The sequence below is a fragment of the Pollicipes pollicipes genome, unplaced genomic scaffold, assembly GCF_011947565.3.
Source record: "Pollicipes pollicipes isolate AB1234 unplaced genomic scaffold, Ppol_2.1 Scaffold_4002;HRSCAF=4701_pilon_pilon_pilon, whole genome shotgun sequence".
In the NCBI taxonomy this organism is placed as follows: Eukaryota; Metazoa; Arthropoda; class Thecostraca; order Pollicipedomorpha; family Pollicipedidae; genus Pollicipes; species Pollicipes pollicipes.
In genome coordinates, this window is record NW_023596420.1 from 4,021,819 (window position 1) to 4,045,822 (window position 24,004).

At 51.7% G+C, this 24,004-nt stretch overlaps 1 protein-coding gene across 1 annotated transcript in view; it reads left to right on the plus strand.

The window, feature by feature from the left end:
• The window catches only part of LOC119093912 (lachesin), a 50,312-nt gene that overhangs the window by 18,995 nt on the left and 7,313 nt on the right, over positions 1–24,004 (plus strand). The window contains exons 2-3 of the mRNA XM_037216926.1: positions 23,210–23,301; positions 23,775–23,936. Of these exons, the coding sequence (XP_037072821.1) occupies positions 23,210–23,301; positions 23,775–23,936 (254 nt within the window). The remainder of the gene's footprint in view (positions 1–23,209; positions 23,302–23,774; positions 23,937–24,004) is intronic.

Genomic DNA, 24,004 nt, shown 5'->3' on the forward strand with positions numbered 1-24,004 from the left:
CTCGTCTGCCCAGTGCCACCCGGCAAAAACCTCGTCTGCCCAGCAACATCCGGCAAAAACCATCGTCTTCCCAGTAAAACCCACCGGCAAACCTCGCTTCCCAATAACACCACCGTAAGTCCTTCGTCTTCCCAGTAACACCCGCCCGACTGCCCGACTGTCATTCACTGTTCGTGGCACTGGTAATGATACAGGCCCCCCCCGCCCCCAGCTACGGAGGAGGGTGTAATGGACTTCAGTCGCGACGTATACGGAGAACAATCCATCACCGGTGGTGGAATTGGCCACCAGGGACATCGCATGGGACCAGTTCGATTCACTCTAAGTGATTCAGCCATTACGGTCGCCTCTCGCGCTGATTGGAAAATAATTATTAATGAACTGGTTAGCTGTAGCCGTAATTCCGAGTGATTGGCGCCTTCGGCTACCACGTGGGCCCCGGTTCGAATCCCGGTTGCCCCATGTCCTAGTGAGTTCTAACATGGCCACCGCAGTCGCTGGCGCTCCATAAGAGGGCTGCATGACGACGTGCCCCGGCGTTCCCTGAAAAAGCCGCGGCCGCGTGTTCAGTGTCATTCTTGCAAACCTGCTGGCTAACTGTCAACTCAAAGGAAGGTCCCGGAGGGATCGTGACCGGTCAGTGGATCGTCTGTTCGTCTGTTAGCCGGGCGCCCAGCATGAAACGATCAGCACCTTGCGTGACCAACGACGTACACTTCAGGCCGCGTCACTTGGTGTCTTTGCTCTTTTCTCCCAAGCTTCTGCATGGAGCTGAGGAACTAAAATGACTCCAACCCTTGATATTTTTTATTTGGTTTGAATAACAGCCCCTTTTGACCTCTAAAGAGCTATCTGAGCACTTTGGAAATGAGGGAGATTGGAGAGTAGTGGAGTGAGACGACGTGCATCTAGGATTCCTCCCCTAGCGAGACGCACCTCACACAGGGGCCTCCGTCGGGGCATGCGCGGGCAGGGGGACACTTAGGGCCCACTCACAGCTGTTGTATACAGCCTGCCCCCTATAGACGGAGCGGTGCCAGGATTGAGGCGTAAGCGGAGGGGGAGGAAAGAGAGGCGTGTAACACCGTTAAGACGCATACCGACTATTCGACTCTCATGACACGGTGGCTATTGTACCACTGTGTTCCCTTCTAGCATAAGCGTTGCGCTCACTCGGCTATTGTCATCTGGCTTTCCGACGCCAGCTCCGTCCACCGACCACCCGCCTGCCCCCCCCCCCCCCCCCCCCCTGCGACTGCCAGCTGTTAGCTGCCCAGCCGGCCCCAGTAATGAACGCATTGTTGCGATTTAGCTGTTGTCTGTAGCGCGACAACCGCACCAAGTTTGGCGATCGCGGCCCGTCGTAGCGGCAACCCTCGGCAGTCAATGACGTCCGGTTCCGAGACGAGAGGGTCAGAGGAGCGTCAGCGAGCACCGCGGCCGGCCGGCAACTACCCCCCTCCCTCCCCCCCGCTCCCATCTCCCTCTCGCCCCAGGCGACCAGCTATCTTTGCAATCATCTCACCGTTCCCTTTCGGGGGAGATTTATGCGGCATCGAGACTGTAAGTACGCTGGCTAGCACCCATTTTGCCGAAATTCCAATGGATCCCCTTTGCGCAGATATTCCCCTGTGTAGAGAGAAGCTATCGCTCTCAAATCTCCTCTTGTTCCTGGTGTATCTGACACCAAGCTGAGATCAGAGATCGGATGAAAAAAAACTTTGGTTCAGTGCCATCCCAGCCAAACCATTGAACGCTAGTGGAGCGTAGAGGTGTCCAACTAAAACTACTACATCCACAAAACTAAACGGTGACGGAAAACACCCCCGTGGCTCCACACAGATCTGACGCGGAAGGAAAGACGCTGCTGAGGAAAGCGCTCCTAGTTCTGTTTGCTCGATACTGTTCCAGAAGCCTGCAGTTGGCCAGAGGCAGGCGGGCACAGCGCGGTCTTCCTTCACTTCATTGTGACAGTCCCGAAGCTGCTCAAGCTGCTTGAATGTGCTCTGCACCGATCTAAATCATCACGTCCAGGAAAATCACTGAAAGCTTTGTCTTTTGACGCCTGACAAAGTCGGTCACCTTGGCTGCATCATTTGATGTAGCGTTTCGTCCAAAATACTTGTTATTTTGGAGTCCACACTTATTATTCACCCCGGACATTTTAAACCAGTTGACAAATTTGTTCCTGGAAAAGACAAGAGCAGACAGCGTTGTCGAACACATTCTGGTTTTCGTGCTGAACGCATGGTCAGCATTTACAACAAGTCACGCAGGTCAGTATTTACAACAGCATACACAACATGTACTTGGCTTTTTAGTTCCCGCTCCAGAAGTAAGACTGCTCCCACATCACCAAAGTGGTGCAAGTACAAGCGTGGTGCGCTGCAAGCACAAGTGGTGCAAGTGCCCCACCCGACCAAATGGCTGCTGCCAGCTACCGTGCTACGCTGGTCTTCACCAGCTCAGACACGGCTTTTGACCGAGCGATTTGAGCACTACCACCAGAAAGTATCCCACACGCGTGGTGCAAGCACACTACATGGGCCACCGCCTGCTGCCAACTGCCATGCTACGCTGGGCTTCACCAGCTCAGACACGGCTTTTGACCGGACGATTTGATCGTGACCACCAGAAAGTATCCCACAAGCGTGGTGCAAACACCCTACATGGGCCACCGTCTGCTGCCAACTGCCATGCCGCGCTGGTCTTTACCAGCACATGCCCGGTTTTAGACAGTGCGTTTGCGCACATGTAGTTTGGAAACTGAGCCGTGCGGGTGAGGATCTCGGATCACGCTGACCGGACAGGATGCATTAAAAGTACAGGACCAATAAGAGTCCTTCCAAATTGAGAGAGCTGACAACCATTTCGCCAATTCTTTGCAGTCAATGCCCATGCAGGCAGTGGCTTACGCTGGATGTAGGCAGGTGTCGTATCTCAAATGCCAGTAAGAGGGCCTTCGCGCTGATAGGTGGCCCCTCTGAGTCGATATGACGACCTTTATGTCAGGCACCACTTGCACCAAACAGTCGACCCCTGTTGGTCTGGGCCCCAGGGACCATGTTCCAAGCAGAGACAAGCCGGGCCCGCGATTTACATTGGTTGGTGCCTCTGAGTCAATGAAAGGTCCCGTGTATGTAGGTCCCATGTCAGGGACCTAAGCTGCCAACAGGCTTCCTGTCCTGGCAAGGGGCCCCGATTCGGCCAGAGCCGTGTTTAAAGGGCCGGACGAGGGACCAAAGGTTTCCTCAGGACCGACGAGCAAAGGCCTGATCGAAGGGCCGGAAGAGCTGCCTGTAGGTCACATTAAGGGTCATTTCCTGTAGGGTCGGACTCTCAGGTGTCAGTCAGAAGACCTGTTGCACCTATTGAGCCCCTGAGACAGACAGGGCCTCTATTTCGACCACCGAACAGCCGGCTCCAAGTTGGACTTGGAGCTTGACCAAGACTTGGGGTCCCATTTCCCAGGCAGGGACAAGGCCGAGGCCCGCGATTTATATTGGTCGAGACCCCCTGAAGCTACATATGTGGGGCCCATACGTCGGCCAAGAACCCACAGTGCCTAACCGGGAATCTGTGTGAATAAGGGGTCCCGAGTCGGCCGGGGGACATTTGCTGAACAGGGGTAATGACTCGACCCCCGATTGCCCGAGGGTGTCCTGCGCTGAACTGGACCCTTTGAAAAATGACAGGAAATATGAGGACTTACGATGAAAGTTTACAACGAGCCACAGACAGGGACCTAGTTCAGGCAGCGACCCCAGTACCGAACGGGGACCCTTATTCACCCGCAATTATTGGACCACTTGAAGCGAAAAGGGATGCAGCAATGACGGCTTCTGAGTCAATCCTGGGCCACCTACCCTTAGCAGAGGGTCTCCCGCGTCATGGAGGGACCAGTACATGGTAAATATTATTACTAAGGCCTCCTGATCGATAAGTTTGTTAGTTGTTAGTGCTTAAGGACACGCCGATCGCTGAGAACATTTTGTGTCTATGATTATATACTTTCCTGCCTTGTGAGCTGCACAAATAACCCTAAGACTTTCCCAGGAGTTGCAAGCGCGCAAGTTGAAAACGATATTAAACAATTTTTGTCACCAATCGATCGTGAATAGGAGTCAAACGATATGGGAATATCCCTGAGTGCTCTCGGCTTAGGAGTCCACCGAACCATGGTAAAATGAACAGGGCCGGCGTTTACTCCATGCCGTCATGTAACACTAACACCAGTTCTCCATGTTTAAAGACTTCGAAATACGAGGAAAATTGCGTCTTTCGGCTAGTTCCTGGCCTCCGCTTCAGTTAAAGGAGGTAAAAATTAAAACACGGAGAACATGGTGACCATCGAAACCAAGTGGGCTTATATCCGGTGATAGTGTTTTTGGAGATTGACCCTTTGCCATCAGGGGTTCTTTGTAAACCCCATGGCCCCGCCTCTCACCAAGACTCTGGCTGCGTCCTTGATGCGGTGGGAAGTCTTCCCCTAATGGGAATTCAGCAGGCAGAGTTCGACCCTCATGAGGAAGTCACACGCTGATTCACAACAAATGAAATTGCCGGTAAGCTGGCCGGGGATCAGGGATAATAATGGGATGCATGGGTCACCTGATGCACGTGATGCCTGAATCCACATCCCAGCATTTGGCATGCACGACCAGCCCATCCCTAAAGCCAAATGCCAGCTGCACGCTGCATGCTGCATGCTCGTTAACGTACAGATGTACGAGTCTTTATCATCCTGGACTCTTGAAAGTATCGCGCTAGTACTATCGAACGATGAGGAACAGGGATTCTGCTCCTAGCTTCTTCATGGTGGCGACTTCCAATAAGCCTAAAGCTAGTCGTGAAAGGTAGTGAAACGGGACGTGCGTGCTGCATACATGGCACATTGTTTTGATGAAAATAGGAAGAAGAACGGCGCTGAGCCTGTTGTCTCTTGGTCTTTGGCCCAAAATGGTAATAATCGATCTTCAGTATGATGACCAACACTTAGTACCGTGCATCGGCTGGTTAGATGTGGGAGCTTGATGTGAAATCTGGAACGATGGATTTATTCGATGTCTTGAATGGCTGTGTCTTCACGGTTTTAAAGCATTTTGTTATTCATGTGTCCTCTTTGCTTGAGAGGGAGGTTAGCCTCGTTTTCATGACCATGGGCACAGCTTGGCACGTTGAGTTTTGACAACATGGCCAATGTCTGTTTGGAGCATCATTTTGCCAGGATCAGCCCTCTTCGCCATTAAAATGAAGATTGGTTATTGTCAGAATCAGAACTCCAAATAATTTTGCGCAGGTTGAGAAGAAATCAGACAATCAGCCAATCCATGCTAACCGATCTGACTTTCTGCGCACAAGCTGTGCTAAGGCCCCAAAGCCTTTATATACAGCCTAACTTCTAACCCGACATCGGCGGATCAGGCCATTCCGATGCCTGGCGCGCGCGATTCCAGGAGAGGTGTGGCGGCCACGGCCGAGACGCATCCGAGGCCGGCGCCCTCGTGTTCCCGGCGGCTGGAGCCTGGCCTGCGCCCCTCCCCCCCTCCGAGTCGTCCAGGAGAGCGTGTGGCGGCCGCGGCCAACACGCGTCCGAGGCCGGCGCGCCTCGTGTCCCGGCGGCTGGAGCCTGGCCTGCGCCCTCCCCCCCCCTCCGAGTCGTCCCAGGAGAGATGTGGCGGCCGCGGCCGAGACGCGTCCGAGGCCCGTGCCCTAGCGTCCCGGCGGCTGGAGGCGGGTTCACGCCCCTCCCCCCCCCCCCCCCGAGCGCGTAACTAGTGCGTAACAACTCGGGGAGGGAATTAAGAATGACCAGATATGCCTAAGGTGATTCATGGATAACCACTGAGCTGGGTGTTGTGGAAAGCAACGCGTACGTTGCGTGTGACTAAAAATAGCGCTGGGATGCACGAACGTTGTTGCACGTTGAGAACCCACACGACTTATGCGCCGATCGTTTCGGACTGCTTTTTTTAGTAAAGCAAGCCTATGTGTTTTGAAAGGATCTGGTGTGCAACACGTTCGTGGCAAGGTCAGCGGTCTTCAGCCGCGCCAATCGTGCCTCGAATGCGTCACTCTGGAGCTGGCAAATTGTACACAGGCGTCCTCTCAGTCAGCTTGTCAGTAGCCGTGCTGCAGTCGAATGGTGCCGTTCGCCTCTGCGGTCTCCAGATGCACATCACTGTCAGCTTTTAAGGGCTGTCTCAGGACCTCAAGGGTATAACGCGGGCTTCATGAATTTTGCGTCGCGTTATTTGCATTTTAGAGTCGGCAGCCATGTAATTTAATTTTTATATTTTTATATTTGATCTGATTCGTCTGTAACGCGAATCCATGAAAACCACACAGTGGAAGGATTTTAGAGGACAATGCGTACATGCACACAGATCACACAAATATTTGAACGATGATCATATCACACAAATCGATCACGATCACGCTCAAATTGAACGACCTCACAAGATACTGAGCACAATTCCTCATGAACGATATTTCCAAATGTTTAGAATTTGTTTAATTGCAATGTGTTTGCGTACAACTTTTTATGACGGAGTGAGTTTCAAACTTTTTATAGGGTTGATTTCTGGAACCATGGCTCTCACCAAGCAGCGCTTGTTGTGTGCACCCTGACCCCACCATCCGCCCGTGTATTTCTAGTTAAACCGTATCATTTCGTGTCTCAGGTCTTAACGTGCCGCAATGCTCGGCACGGCCCACAATGACGCAATTCTCGGCACGGCCCACCCCGCCCTCTGACTTCGTCTAACCTTGAGCGGCTGCTTTTACCAGCCAGCGGTGAAGAGCGAGAGAAGAGGCGACTAAATCCCGCCCATCTCGTCGCGGGTGTGGTGGGAGGCAGGCACTCTAACCGATCGAGCTCCGGGACGGACCGACTTGGCGCTTGCCCCTGGGGATCTGGGGTGACTCGAGACATCGCTGACGTCATGGCCAGCCTGCACGCTCGCGGCCTGCCAGAAGATAGAGTGCAAAATGGAAACATGTCAGTTGTTGGGGATTTAATGAGGCTGATTCGTTGTTTTGTTACTGAACTTTTCCCATGATATGAAAATCGATTTCTTGACAGGGCTGAATCCCTTTAACTAACTTTAACGTTAAGAATCTGTATTGAAGTGTATCTGCAGAATGTGCGCGGCTTGTATATATTTTTGTGGAGTTTGACCAATGTGTAGAATGCAGTGTAGAGTAGTTCAGAAACGCGAGCATTCTCGCAAACCTTTTCAGCAGATCCTACGGGACCAGGGGCGTAGAAACGTCCAGAAAGTGGAAAAATCGTTCTATGTCGTTTCTCTCCTGGCAAATCACGGGGTTAATGTTGGAATTTCACATGGCAGGACAAGGACAATCAAGTTTCCGCCAGGTCGGTTGTGACCACCCGGCCCCGCCCCTGTCCTCCAACCGGTTGTGTCAGCGTTTGGTGCGCTCACTGAGGGCAAACCTCTGGAACAGAGCTGCTGCTGCGGCTTCTTCTTTGTCCCACGGCCGTCGAGTTTTGCCCTGTTATGTGCCCCGTTCTTCCATTGTCCCCCTGGTGACCTGGCCCAGGTAACCTGACACGGCTGCTTCAGGTCCCCTCGATAAATCGCTTACTGGGTGATGGCGTGATGAGTTCCCCGCGTGCTCTGATCAGTCGGCTTTTGTTTGTGCCGCTTCGCCGATGGATTAAAATCGAAACCTTATATGGACGAGATGACAGAGATAGGCAGATGAGCCGAGCAGCTGCTAGGAAGGGTCCTGTGCGCCGTTTGTGTGCGTGCTGCCTGGCATCATTGTCGACTGTATCGAGGCATTCAGAATCGCTCGTTTCATTCCCACGCATTTGTCTTCGATAACAAAAAGTCAATGTTGGACGCCCACGGCCCGCGAGCCTTCCTACACAACGGATTTCACCCAGCGTTGTATTCTGCTCCATGGATGGAAGAACGAGCTACAAATACGATTGAGCTAGAAAACACTGCTTTCGCGCCACTTACCTTAAAATGGCAATTGAGATACATCGCATAACTCGTTCAACTTTTCCACGCTGGCTGCAGCACCTGGAAGTGTTGGCCGCTTTCGTCCGATTAAGATGTCGCTGTTATGCCGGGAGATGGGCTCCACAACGCAACCCAATGGGTGCGGAGGCGATAAGTCCAAGTGGGAGGGCGTTTTTAACCCTACAAGACAAGCACTCTCAAGCCGGATGAGAGATGTCCCTGGCCCGATGAAGGCCCTTCCTCCAATCCTAGGGAACTGTCCCCAGGCTTGTCACAGGAGGCTCTATGTCTAGGCGGCGACTCTAGCCCTTAATGGGTTTAAGACCAGGCACTCCAAGCCCATGTTTCATGCACTCGGCAGTCCAAGGAAAACAATCCTCGTTAATGGAGCGCTACACTGTCCCAGTAGAGGAGCGCCCACGTCCTGTAGGTGGATACGGTCCCCTTCCCCAGCGCAAGGAGAGGTGCTCTCCAAGTCCTAGCAGAAAAACCTCGAAATCCAGGTGGAGGCGTGGCCGCGCTGAATTAGAGGCGTGCCTCGCAATACATGTAAGCGAACGCTGACCCACGCAAATGACGAACTTTCAATAGCATACAGGGTTACACCGCAAACCCAGGTAGTGAAAGGCAAAAAAACAGACGACAACACCCTAACCCTTGGTGGGTCTACCTAGCACATATGTAGGTAAGAACCCCAAGACTAAGAAAAGAGGTGCTCCAAGTCAAAGGTAATGGCAATGCCACTGTCAAGGCTAAGTGAAGCAGACTAGAAAAAGCAGGTAGACGGGGGACAAATATGTATATGATGTAAATAGGGGGCAGGACATCCGAAGCCGAGATACACTAAACACTAGACCTTACAGATAACCGCAGAAGGATACCTCAAGCCCAGTTAGGACGGCAATAATGGACGGGTATACAAATTTCATGTATTCGATAAATATCTGATGGTCTATTTTGATTAGACTGTTTTTTTTTTTACCCAGCGATTGGACTGGACTGAATCAGAACATTCCCCAGACACGTGCGAGGAGTGGATTGTGTGCAGAAAATGGTCTGCCTAACCAATTTAAACGAAGGGGAACCTGTTTAAAAATTCTAGTATTGGAAGGCATGATATTCATACATGTTTGGTGCGCATTATCAAGTTCAAATGGCCAAGGTAGGATGGATTGATAGGGATTATTACGGAACTCATTATGCTTTTCTGGAAAGGGTGGTAATAAGAACTTTTCAATTTCCAAACCAGACTTTCATCGCCTTCCAAAAATGTGGGAAGAAGCGCGCATTTAAACTTTGATAGTTGTGTAAGATGTGGCTAGAACCTCCAAATTCTAGGCACGAAACACGAAAAATTTCTTTTAAAAGCACCTACACCCTACACTGTGTGTCGAATACCCGTACTGTAATGGGTAACGCGTCTGCGTTAACCACTGCCTGTCTGAGAAATCAGAGGCACGGGATTCCATTCCCTGCGGTCCCCGCCCCTCCTGCCAGGGTGAGAGGCACGCGACGCGATATAGCCTCAGCAGCTGAGTGCGTGCTGAAGTCCCAATGACGACACCGTGAGTCATATCGAGACGTCTTCTTTGCATCTAACAACGAAAGCTGTAATTAAATCACGTCACAAGCAACCGCGTCCCATTTTCTTTCCCAACTTCACACCAGTGATGTTTCCACGGCTACTCCGGGGGTGCCGGCGGTGTAGTGGTTAACACATCTTCGTTTTACCACTGCGCGTCTGGGAAACCAGAGGTACGGGGTTCAATTCCCCGCGGTGCCCGCCCTTCCTGCCAGGTGAGAGGCAGGCGACGCCATATAGCCTCAGCAGCTGAATGTGTCGTAAAGCCTCAATCACACACACACACACACACACACACACACACACACACCACACACACACACACCACACACACACACACACACACACACACACACACACACACACACACACACACACACCACACACACAACACACACACACACACACACACACAACACACACACACACACACACACACACACCACACACACACACACACACACACACACACACACACCACACACACACACACACACACACACACACACACACACACACACACACACACACACACACACACACACACACACACACACACACACACACACACACACACACACACACACACACCACACACACACACACACACACCACACACACACACACACACACACACACACACCACACACACACACACACACACACACACACCACACACACACACCACACACACACAACACACGGCTACTCCGAATACCTGTGTGGTTCGGTAAATCGCTACGTCCTTAGCTAACTAGTTATCCATTAACCGGATTACAGCCGCCGTCATAGCTAGCTATCCATTCGCTGAAAATGAAAGGCCGAATCGTGTATTTGAAAAAAGTTGGTGTAAAATTGCGAGTTGTAATCGGTTTTTGGGGACAGTAACTGGTCCCAAAGAAACTGTTTCAGCCAGTTTCCGCCAGGCCGAACAACTGTTCTGATGGCAGTGCACCAAATTTCCACCGGATTGCGACACTTCACACCGTATTAGACAGAGCGACACTTCACACCATATTAGACAGAGCGACACTTCACACCATATTAGACAGGACAGCATTACAGCTTGGCGTGCTCCGGGGCTCCCTTCCTTTCGGCCAACGAAATCAAGGACCGTAGAATGATGTTCATTCGTCCCTTTTAAAGTTTTAAAACCTGCCTTGTACGAAAATCGTTCGTGTGCGGCTTTACTGGGTGCTCTACAATAGGCAAATAACTGTTGTTACCAGACTTAGCTCAGTGTATCTCGTTCCGCACTTCTCCAATTCAGATTCAACCATCACAGCAATCGGACCATGCGCTCTCTGAAGTCATCACCATCGCACAGTTCGGGGTCTAGCGGCATCCGCTCACTCTCAAGCTCGACGTATTAGACCGTGAAACAGCCCGTCTGTCTGTGAGGTACGGCGACTGTGTGGCACTAACCGGATTACAGCCCTCGCACCGGCCGTGTCCCCCGCCATAGCTCCTCATTACCGGCATCCCATTGGTGCGGCAGCAGACGGAAAACTAATCTCCGGTCGCCACGGCGGCCGTTGCGCTCGTCGCGTTCCACTCGGCCCCACGCGGCGGCCAACACCCCACGAAAATCCCCCAGCCGCCACACGTGAAAGGCAATGTGACGCCGAGCACAAAGCCTGTTTTTCGGCGCCGCGCCGCTCTGCCCAGGCCGGCAGACACACATGTTTTGGTGGACGGCCGCGTCCTGGTCGCAGGTGATCAGATCGCTGACGGGCCTGGAGAGGGCCAGCCCACCGGCCGTCGTCTGGCGGTCAAGGAGCGCGGCGGCGGGCCGGCGCTGTTGGGCCTGGAGAGAGCCAGCCCACAGGCCGTCGTCTGGCGGTCAAGGAGCGCGGCAGCGGGCCGGCGCTGTTGGGCCTGGAGAGAGTCAGCCCACAGGCCGTTGTCTGGCGGTCAAGGAGTGTGGCGGCGGGGCGGCGCTGTTGGGCCTGGAGAGAGTCAGCCCACAGGCCGTCGTCTGGCGGTCAAGGAGCGCGGCGGCGGGCCGGCGCCGTTGGGTCTGCAGAGGGACAGCTCATAAGACGTCGTCTGGCGATCAAGGAGTACGGCAGCGAGCCGGCGCGGCCGCCAGGGCGCCGCTCTTTCCCCCGGGCTCCAGCTCCCCAGTTCGCCGTGGGTGGGGTCAGGCTCTGAGCTGGCCCCGCTCCAGCCCAAATAGTATGCCGCACATCTAATCAGCATGTATTAACCCAGCATATGTCCCCCCGGTCGCCGTGGACTCGTGTTACGTGTGGCGAGTGCAGCGGTCCTGCTTCGTTTTCGTAACGGATACAAGTATTGGTGATCTGGAGCGGCTGTTCCAGATGCTCCGTAGTGTTATTATTGATGGTGAGTAGCCTAGAACTAATCGCGCACCCAACTTTCATCAAATCTAAAGCTGTCAATTACCGGCTGCCACCCGTGATAAATCGATTATTGAATTCACAATATTACACAACATTTGTTCTGCTGGTCTCTATTCGATAGGGAGACGGGATCTATGCATGTGTGAATTTGCGCATGACGTAGTTTGTATGCAATGCGATTTGTTATTGTGTGTATATAAAAAGTTTATTTATGAACTTTTATTTACATTATGCGCTTATTCATAAGAAGATATATGATCAGAGCTGTTGTTGTGCAAGGCGAGTTAAGAGTCTAAACCGCGAAAAATCATGAAACCTACCCCAAAAATTTACCAACAAACAGGTTTCTCCCCGTCTTTGCTTCACTTTTCTCTCAAAGTTGGGGGGGGGGGGGGGCTGGAGCCCAAGTATGGAAGGCTGAAGTCCCCCAACTGAATAAGCTGCCTATGACGTTTTTTAGGGGTGGTGGTGGCATAGGGATTTTGACACTCAGTTGTTTATCTATCGGACTTGGTTTGAGCCCCTGCCACACCAGCACCGCGTCCCACATGGCGTCTTACAAAGACATGCCGTCTCGAAATAGGCCTGGCAGTCGGAGAAATGTAAAGCCCCAATCATTATAATGTGATGGAATGCTGGGATGGCAAATCATATAAAATTTTTATTGCATACTTGGTGTCGTTGATATGTAATTGCGACAATGTTTATGTGATGTCCGGTTGCCCCCATGCAGCTTTTGTCAATTTCTGCAGCAGTCATGTGTTTCTGCGGTGGTATTAACGAACTATGCTCATTTCATCCTACCTGTATTATGTGCCCGGCTCGGAAGTCGGAGTGTTTGTAGTAATTGCCATTTGTAATTGACGAGCTGGCTAACTGAGTGAGGACCGAGGGATCTTGGGGCTGTTCGTGGCTGACTTTGAAGTGAAGCTGCTAGTCTTTGGTATGGAGCAGCCGATAGCCAACATGCTCGTCCGCATCGTGCACAGGTAAACTTGAACCTCTGGTTGGGTGGTCTGCCGTGGCGTGCACGGCTTGGGCCCAGCAGCACGGAGTGAGAGAGGCGGTCGCTCGCGCCGTGCTCCACGCTACAGGACGCAGCACTGGATACGCTACAGGATGCAGCACTGGGCACGCTGCAGGGTGCAGCACTGGACACACTACAGGATGCAGCACTGGACACACTACAGGATGCAGCACTAGGCACGCTGCAGGGTGCAGCACTGGACACACTACAGGATGCAGCATTGGGCACGCTACAGGACGCAGCACTGGACACGCTACAGGACGCAGCACTGGACACGCTGCAGGACGCAGCACTGGACACGCTACAGGACGCAGAACTGGGCACTCTACAGGATACAGCACTGGGCACGCTACAGGACACAGCACTGGACACGCTACAGGACGCAGCACTGGGCACGCTACAGGACACAGCACTGGACACGCTACAGGAAGCAGTACTGGGCACGCTACAGGTCGCAGCACTGGGCACGCTACAGGACACAGCACTGGACACGCTACAGGACGCAGCACTGGGTACGCTACAGGATACGGCACTGGGCACGCTACAGGACACTGCACTGGACCGCTAAGGACGCAGCACTGGGCACGCTACAGGACACAGCACTGGACACGCTACAGGACACAACACTGGACACGCCACAGGACGCAGCACTGGGCACGCCTACAGGACACAGCAATGACACCTACAGGTCGCAGCACTGGGCACTCTACGGATACGGCACTGGGCACGCTACAGGACGCAGCACTGGACATTGGCAGGACGCAGCACTGGGCACGCTACAGGACAGCACTGGACACGCTACAGGACGCAGCACTGGGCACGCTACAGGACGCAGCACTGGCACGCTACAGGACCAGCACTGGACACGCTACAGGACACAGCACTGGACACGCCACAGGACGCAGCACTGGGCACGCTACAGGCACAGCATGGACACGCTACAGGACGCAGCACTGGGCACTCTACAGGATACGGCACTGGGCACGCTGCAGGACGCAGCACTGGACACGCTGCAGGACGCAGCACTGGACACGCTACAGGACACAGCACTGGACACGCTACAGGACGCAGCACTGGACACGCTACAGGACGCAGCACTGGACACGCTGCAGGACGCAGCACTGGACACGCTACAGGACGCAGCACTGGACACGCTACAGGACGCAGCACTGGACACGCTGCAGGACGCAGCACTGGACACGCTACAGGTCGCAGCACTGGACACGCTGCAGGACGCAGCACTGGACACGCTGCAGGACGCAGCACTGGACACGCTACAGGACGCAGCACTGGACACGCTGCAGGACGCAGCACTGGACACGCTGCAGGACGCAGCACTGGACACGCTGCAGGACGCAGCACTGGACACGCTGCAGGACGCAGCACTGGACACGCCACACATGCTCCGTGTCACCTACAGACTTCTTGGCCGCGCCATAAAGTGGAAAATCGGCGATTGCCAAACCTCGAGCCTTCTGCCCTCGAGCCGAGCTGCGAACGCCGAGCCAAGGGTGAATGGGTCAGGGCGCTGTAATAATCCAGCCTCAGCAGCCGGACAGGCTGACCATCCTGGACTGCCTGTGCCCCAGCCGCTGATGCTCCTGCCAGCCGCCAGAACTGGACAGCTGCAGCTGGGTGTATACAGGGACGATATTGTTCTGAACGGTTCAGAACCAGTGACGGTGCCGGGGAAGCACAGCAGAACACCGGCATGTTTGGGATGAATGTTGGATTAGAACGCCGGATCGTGCTATGAATACTCCTGGATACGTGGTTCAGGGCGTGGTTATGCGTGATGCCACTCGCGCTCTATACTGGCCATGAACCGATCATTAAGGAAACCAAACGCATTGTCAGGCTTCACTTCGCTTTAATTCGCCGCACGGTGCAGCCAGAAACCTCGGTCGACTTAATCAAATACGTATTAAAATGGCTGCGGTTTACGTGTGGGTTTCTGTCAAGCTGTTGACGGTTGAGCATTTCATGGCTGCGAACTGAAGCAGCACCAACTCTTCACAGTTGAACACCGACGTTGCGGCATCGCATTTTGGCCGAGAACCGGCCCCTGTTCTCAACCATGACATTTGAATGACCCTTCAACAGTCGCAGTAATACCTTACGTCAACCGTGATCTGGAAATGGCCACTGGCTGGCTCGGACGGCGCCGTTTAAGCACCATCTCGCGCAGATCGGACACCACGCCGCGGAGAGCTGTCTGAGGAAGAAGTTTAATGCTTAGATCACAAATCGAAAATACGGCATTTAAAGAAAAAAACCTAGGCAGCAACCCATTGTCGTTCCTCTTGATTTGTCCTTACAGTTTTCCTCCTCGATATTTGAAGTAAGTGCTGCCGCTCCCGCGTTTCGGTCGCCACGCTTGTCACCGTGCCCCTAATTATAGATTAGCTGTAAGTTCACTGAAATTGGGGGAAAAGACCTTTATCTACAAAGGTGGTTTATGATATCCTCTTTCGAAACCGCGTTACAAGGTGAATGTGCTTTGATAGCCATGACACCAGATCATCCCATTTCCAAGAGAATTTGCAAGCATTGCAAGCAGTTCAAGCAGCGCAAGTGTCCCTCGTATACACAAGAAACATTTTGCGTGGGTCTGGCTTCAAAGCATATATCTGTTATCGATACATATATACGGCTCAACGTTTGACCTTAAATTGTAATGCGAGAGATCATTCACTACCGCTTTCAGACAGTGTTGCACACAGGAATCTCCGAGCAAGTGTGTTGCTGCAGGCCGACCCTAGGGCTACACGGAGCAGGTAGGCGGCGCGCCGTCTTGAGTGCCGGATGACTCAACGCACTCAGTGGTTCTCACATTGGCATGTGGACGCATTGCGACAGATGGGTTACGGATGAGACGGGCTTCCTGCGTCATTACGCCACGCCGTGCTTCCCAGATCCCCAGCAGCACGGCCACCTTAACTCGGGGTATTATTACCCTTCACAGATGGCGTACCAAACGAAACAACTTTGCCCTGCATGCCGAATAAAACAGCTTTTCACAAACATTACAGTCGAAAGGCCGGGCGACTTAAGAGCACAGAGGCACTGGAGCCGACTGGTCGCGACATCCCATATACACCTTTCGTAGCTTTTTACAGATCCGTGCCTTGTTAAAGGAAGCTTTCCTAACATAGCGTATGTGAAACGACGTGGTCAAAGAAACATTTTATCTCAACAAGCAGCTCTTGGGCTCAGCAAATGCTAGACAATGTGAATATTGCCACTCGTGTGCATCTCATTCCACTGCGCAGTTATTTTCCAAATTCACGTCACCATTAACGGCAGCAGCACTCTGCCTTCAGCTTTAAGTTGAACCCAAACGGTCCATTTTGATAATGAATGTGGAGACCATTGCGTGAAGATACCAGCTTATCCAGCTGATTGATAAGACAAATTTATTGCTGCCAACTTACGATTCTTACAAATTTACAACATTATCATTAGTCGCTCCTGTGGAATGGTGCGTATAACTAAGTTTGTGAGATCGCAGACATAGGCTTTGCAGGTGACCGGACAAATGGCAGACATGTGCAAATGTTTTTACTCATCTGTCCCGTCAGACCTCAGAGGCGATCGCTCGTGGACACATGTCTCTTCATTGCAGTCGAAGATGCAACTGCATTGCAAGCCGGCAGCACCCGGGCCGAGCCACGTTTTTGGGCTGTGCTCGCCGTTCCAGATCAGCAGGTCCGCTTGCTCTCTCGCACCCCTGACTGGTGGCCGTAACCTCCCCCTTTATCGGCAGACAGATTTATTCTCCACGGCACTTTTGTCCGCGCTATGTTCGGTACGGGTGGTGGCAAACAACCGGGCGTCCCATTCACGCTCGTCAATCAATAGCGCTACAATGGCCGGGTTCAGATCTAGTGTGGCCGGAGAGTCGATGTGTGCTGCTGCGACGCCAGCGCGGCAGCGCGCCTCCTGTGTACCCCCTCTCCCCCCCCCCCCCCTACGCCTCACCCCTTGCTCGCGTGATGGCGCGGTCTATGACTGCCAGCCCGGCAGACGGCCGTAACGGCTCTATTGACATGAAACCTTTTTGGATCTTTGGAATCTGGTGAAGCTCCCACGTGAGGGTACGAAACTTCTTGATTGTGCTGGTTCGATGGAAGGGATTCGAGTGGAATAATGAGATTGCTCACCTGCGTTTTGCTTGATCGAAGAGACACGACCCGTGTTCCCCGTTTTTCTGACACCGCCTGCCTTCACGACCGATGGAGTCATGCGACGGAACGCCTGTTCGGGATAGCGATAGTTCTGTGTAAGTTAGAATTTAGATATTGTTTTGCCTGGCTGAATAAACTGGAACTTGTTATGCCAGTGGAAATGCTTTAATTTCACGTCATGATTGGCTTTGAATTGCAGGTCCTGCAAGCATGCAGGCCTTGCAAACATGCCATTTGCAGGACCTACCGATGTCCTGTAAATGGCATGTTCAGCCACTGGATGCAGGACGAAAAGGCCTGCATGTCCAGCCCCAAAACAAACCGTGTCCTAGCCTGGAAGACCGCAGTGGTTCAGTATGACTGTGTGGGTGGGTTGTGTGGAAGACGCGTAGGGTGAAAGGTGCCGAGTAGAACGAAAATCAGTAAAACAAATTGCATTGTCAAACCAGAAATGCATATATGTTTGGAGAAGGCTAGGTTTCCAGTTTGTTCTAAGCATGTGGAAGTCGGTAACTGAAGGTAGCGTGCCGCTAGTGCCACAATAGTGAATTTAAAAACAAATGAATGAATGTTGCGCCTAGACTTTTTGAAGGGTGCTCTCAAGGAGTTTTACATTACATCGCGCTGACAACAAGTACCGGCTGATAGCAAACAACAGAGCATATTCCATAGGGATCTGGTAGAAAAATTCCAGAGCTCCCCGGCTTCGAACCTACAACCTTGCGGTCCTAAATCCAGCACGTTACGAATTGAGCTACTAAGAGTATCAGACCTACTGCGAATGTCTGAAAATTGACGGCATGCCGTGTTCGAAAACTTTGACCCGGTACGCCGTGGGAGTTTGGCGTCTCCAGACAAAACAGATCAACGGATGGGCTAAAAACAATTAAGCGATCTTTCGTTTGGTACTGGGCTCATCGAAATTGGCCCAATAAAATTCGATTCACAGCTCTGGGAAAAGCAGGCTTTGAACACTTGAACTCGATGGACTTGTAGACAAAGTGTGCCGTTGAGAGGTTGTACTACCAACGTACTTCGATGGGGGCTCAAAGACACCAATCTAAACGTCCGACAGCTTTCAGCAATCCTTGCGAGATAGTGCGTGCTTGACCCATTTTTGACACACCTACTTGCAATTTTGAAATTAATAGCCCAAGTGAAGCACACTGGAGGCACTCTGACCTTTGTGACCAGATTTGACTGTCGGAGGAACACGCGATTAAAACCTTAATAACTCACATCTTTGGGCTCCAGCCTTGTTCTGTCAGCTCGTTTAGTTCTTAATACATGAGGACGGGTCCATGCAACAATTGCCTTCAACCATCAGACCTATTACTTCATCACAGACCACATGTGTCGATGTCATCTGACGTCTATGCTGTAAAACTTTACAAGGGGTTGTGGGCATCCAACGCCGTCGTCTACACTATTTTAGTCCGCTTGGTTCTTGCGACAACAGACTTGAGACAATCAGCTCGAACCTGTCTAAGATCACATTTACCACTGTTCATACACACATATCCGATGTAGCTGAGGAATATTTTCCAATCCCTTCTTATGCGCAGCTCTAGCTAGCTTAGTTTTCGAGATCTCGGGTGGGCTGTGAGGTCTCCTCGGAGGCTGGTAGGGAAAAGGTCTCGTATGGTGTAAGTTAAAATGCAAAACAACAGGAGTGCACCTTACTCCTCAATTGGGCCCTCAAATCCCCTTACTCGGAGAAGAAAGTTGGTCAAATTCGGGGGTAAACCCATTTTTCATGTATGTCGAAGTATGACGGTGCCAAGATCATATGAACTCTCAACATTCGTTGCTCATTCGTGGGACTTGTTCATTGTGGCTCGCTCTCTTCGTACACGATCAGGCGTATGCACCAGAACCTACTCGGTGATTTTTAACTAGCAACTTATGAAACATTCTGGAAGGGTTCCGAAAAGCAAGCAGTTAGTAGGCTGAGGTAACTCCACTCTGGGGATTGTGGTGAACAGTGAATGTCAATGGCGGCAAACGCCACAATAGGCTTCAATCTCTTCGTTGAAACTGAAAGCAATACAAGAGAACGGACGCATTTCCGACATGGACGTCCAAAACCGCATCAACTACACCACAAACGTCGGTAATGAATATTAATTGTTGATTCCTTTATGACACTAAAAAGACAAGCGGTGCAATTCAGTCGGAGACAAAAATGATGTCGATGCTGAATCCGAGTGGTCCAGAAGGTTGCTGCACCCCAGCCGGCAGTCCGGGGCGTTGGTGTACCCCAGCCGGCAGTCCCCAGCGACATGCGGGGCCCCCACAATACCTATAAGCCTTCATGCCAGCTGAAAGCGTTCACCCCCCCCCCCCCCCCCCGAAAGCAGCGTGTGTTCGTGAAGATCCCTGCCAAAGTTATGGGAACAATGTAATCACACTCCTTTCAGCGAGGATCTACGGGATCCGGGGGTGTGCATTGTTGTGCGAAAAGGGAAGCCTGGCGGAAGCCGAGTGCGTGACGAGATTTGACACCTCTGTAAAACTGGTTACGACCCGTAAAGATTTGTGTCGTAACGGGCGTCACTGTGCCGTGACAATATGCTGTATTTTTATCACATCGGCTCCCCGTTGATGACGCTAGGATAACTGACCTTGGTTGAGTGAACATGTGAGTTATGACTGTACCAATTGAACGTCGGAACGTGTTAGTTAGCTCCAGCCCCTCGTCAGCTAAGAGGGCAGCACAGCTAGTGGCCTTGGACCTACCGGACAGTGAACAAAACTGCGTTCGGGAGGGTACGACAACGGTGGTGCGCTGTCACCCATCGCCTCACGTGCAGTTGTGCTACCACAGTCACGTAGGGCTGACAGCTATGACGTGACGGCATAACCTTGCGTATGAATGCATCATTTGTGAGCACGATGACAGGTAGGGACGGGGTCGAATTTACAGAATGCCTGCACGGATCAGGCGCCCAATCCAAATGTGGCGGGAGCAGAGGTCGTCAAGAGGTAAGGTAAAAGGGTGCCTGACTCGAGCCAACGGGCATTCTCTATCAGGCCTTCAGCACGACATCGGCGCTGATGGAGCAAACATTAAGAATAATCAGATAACTCTGTTCGTTATCAGCATGCCCTCCCCAGGTCATTTTGCTTTATATTTTAAGTTTAACCTGCCAAGTTGTGTCAAATGAGGGCAAATCACAATATGGGCGCCTCGGCCTAGCTTTACGCATGTCCCAGGGCCCAGGCTTGTATCACTCCGTGTGTCAGGAGTAAGGAGAGTGAGGCTCTAAATATAAGCGTTGGGCGTAGAGTGATCTGAGACTGCTTTACGGTCCTCTAAAGCGTACTGCAGGGAAATTGTTAAAAAGGCAATGAAGTAATTAAGAGGTGATATGAGAATGTGATAAATGGTTGGAAGGTAAGTAAGTGTGTCCGTGTAAAGGTTTCTCTGATTTGTTGTGTTTTAACATCGCCTGAACAATTATATTTGGATGCCATCTAATATAACAAAAAAGCGAAACATCAAGCTCTTCTTCGTTTTCGTGAATCATTTGTCGTTTTTTTTCTGGTTGCGGACTGACATTTGAGAAACAGCATTTGCAGCATTCTGTAACCACGGAAATGGTATAAAATGGATAGATATTAGACAAAAGCGAGAAAAAAAGACAAACGAAGGAAGGAACCTCGTATTTTCAAGAGATCTGGAAGAAAGCTTCATCGCTGCATCGCCAGTGAACACAAATGATGGGGCTGGGTCAGGTGCCGTTTGTGCAGGCGCATACGCGATGACGGCGCTTGTGTGAACACCTCGTTTTCAAGCCAATTGGAAACGAGAGACGCGGCGGAGATTTCGAGCTTGCGCAAGGTCAATAACTGTATCCAAATCACTGCTTTATACAACATTCACTGCTGCGCGTATTTGGGCCACCAGAGGATCTTGGTTCAAGCTATTGCTGTGGTCTTTGCATCTGAGCATGACAGCAATTATTAGGCGCGCCTCACATCTTATGAGTTTGGCAGCACCTTAGGGTGTCTCCCGCTGTGCTCCTTACTTGGAATACGGTTCTTTTTTCTCCAAAGCTCGCTCGCATTCAGCTAGGTAGTAGTAGACGCTATGTAGGTCATGTGTGGTACTGTGGTCCTCACCAACCAGAGCCTCAGAAACCTGTCATCATTCGCAGCTGATGCTTCATGCGGATGAATGAGGGGAGGTTTGGGGAGTGTTTCTAAATTCTCTGCTGCCATATTGCGTCATGATATGATATGCCATGATATGATATGCCATGATATGATATGGCATAACATGAAATGCCGTGATATGATATCACGCCCATGATATACCTTGTATACGCTTTGTACGCAGTAAAGGCAAACAGACCCGAGATTTTCCCGGGCCAATTACATTCCTTTACTATTACGACTTGTGCAGGCCGCTTCCCCTTCCATTCAAAAGAACGTTCGCCCCGAATCGAGCATCCATGCGAATCGATTCATCAGGCAAAGGCCTAATGAGCTTTATTCAGCAATTAAGTTCAATGCAGCGCCTGCAATGCTGCGGCGTAAAAGCTATATAGAATATAGAATATAGTAAACATTTTTAAACCACCAGTGGATCCAACAGCGGTCAAAATACGCCCATAAGTCCGTTTTTTCGGCCTGCATGGTAATATGGCGCGACCGAGCCGTCACGCATGTCACGTGATTTTTTAAGACAGCCACTAAAAGAGGTCGCGCAAGTACAGCTCTCCCCCTGCCTGACTTCCGTTACCGAGGGGTGGACGGCCAAAAGCCGTCTGTTGGTGGTTCGTCTCTTTCGCCGCAGCTGGCTGGCGGCTTTGTGCCTGGCCATCTGGCCTCGCCTGTCTGAGGGTACGGGAAGCTGAGCGGAGTCCAATCACATTGCTACGCCGCAGTGGACGCAAGAGTCGGCTGCCGCCGGATGGCTGGCGTGCTGCTGGCTAAGCGGAGTCCAATCACATTGCTATACCGCGGTGGACGCAAAAGTCGGCTGCCGCCGGATGGCTGGCGTGCTGCTGGCTGAGCGGAGTCCAATCACATTGCTGGGCGTTAGAGTCGGCTGCCGCCGGACGACTGGCGTGCTGCTGACGAGGGCAGCACATTGGTCTTGCTCCATGTCCTAGTTGTGTGGCACGTGTTCGGAGCTAAAACTTACTGACGATGCTTTATGGACGAAGTCTGTGCATTCCAGAGAGGAGCATTGTGGTGCAATGGAGTCACGCTCGGTGCCCTTTCTGACTCAAGAATGCTTTTAAGGTAAATGATGATCTACATGGTGTTGTTGATTGTAATCGTTGCTATAAAATAAAAGGGCCAAGCCTCGCACAATATTTTGGCGTGAGGTCATTATCGGGTCGATAATGGCGGAAGCCAAAAGCTTGTTCTCAATTTAGCCCGTTCCTTGTTTTGCCAAACAACACAATCATTGGCCTGTACGGATCATTTCCTACCTTACAATAATTCTGGCCATGTCAGCGAACCTCCGACACTAATCAACTTACAGAACGGATGCTCCAAATAATGCGAATCCGCACGACGGCAGATGTGAACAAATCATTCACCATTTACTGTTGTCTGTTAACAGCCCTTTTGTGCTGGCCGACAACTCGAGCGGATTTTCTTTGCGAACAAATGATACGCTGGGGATGTTTTCCCCCGCACTGGCTTTGTTTCACTGGGTTACGCATGTATTGATTATGCATGTGTTGGTATTGGTTAAGCTATGGGCAGAAAACGTGTGCTTGTTCTCATGATACACAGCCGTCAATTGTATTCCAGTTAAGTGTCAGTAATTGTGCTGCGCATGGCATGCTTGCAACGAGGTGACAGTGAAGGGACGACGGGTATTATGATCAAGGTCGGCAGCATTTAATTTCACGGTGCTCTACCTACCTATGTGACTTTGTGGCGTTGCAACAAAAGACACATGATAACGTCTGCTTCCCTACTTCCTATTGGCACCGTCATAACAGACTGCCTACCAAAGCTTTTTCCTGGTAAGACACTCATCCTGTGAGATATAGGCCATTAATGCACCCCATTGCCTTGTTTTACAGTGACGAGTCAGCGAAACCCGTCCATATCGTACATCAGTGAGGACACCACTGCTGACATCGGAGGAACCGCGGAGCTAAAGTGCTCCGTCCAGGTACGGTTCGGCGTTTGGGCCGCCCGCGGAGCTGAAGTGCTCCGTCCAGGTACGGTTCGGCGTTTGGGCCGCCCGCGGAGCTAAAGTGCTCCGTCCAGGTACGGTTTGACGTTTGGGCCGCCCGTGGAGCTTAAGTGCTCCATCCAGGTACGGTTCGCCGTTTGGACCGCGACCATTATTTGATATTGGACGGTGTGCTTTGTAGCTATCGTCGGGCTTTGTTCATGATGCCAATTTGTTGAGAGTATTTCAGCAGTTGGACTGACTGCAGAGGTCCATCCAGGGGTCCATCTTCTGTATTTTGGACGCACGAATCACATGCAGTTTTGTATAGCTCAGTTTTTCTTTTGTATGTGCTGCTGCAGTCAATGCGCTTTCCATTATTTCGATAAGTCTTGGTTCTGTTTCTTATGTTAGTCGTAGTTATAAACACTATACAACTGCAATAAACTTCAACTAGCGACTTGTTTCAGTTTGCTGGAACCTACCCCGTCATCTGGATCAAGAAAGCCGGATCTTCAGGCATTGGAGGAAACAGCAAAGATGTCATAATCTCCACGAAGTCCATTCTTATCGCGCGCGAGAGCCGCTTTGCCCTACGTCACGACCCAGGAAGCTCCACCTACACGCTTCAGGTCAGCGGGGGTTACCAGGACGGCCCTCAATGGGAGCTATTGAAGGGCGCAGAGTAAGAACTGACCAG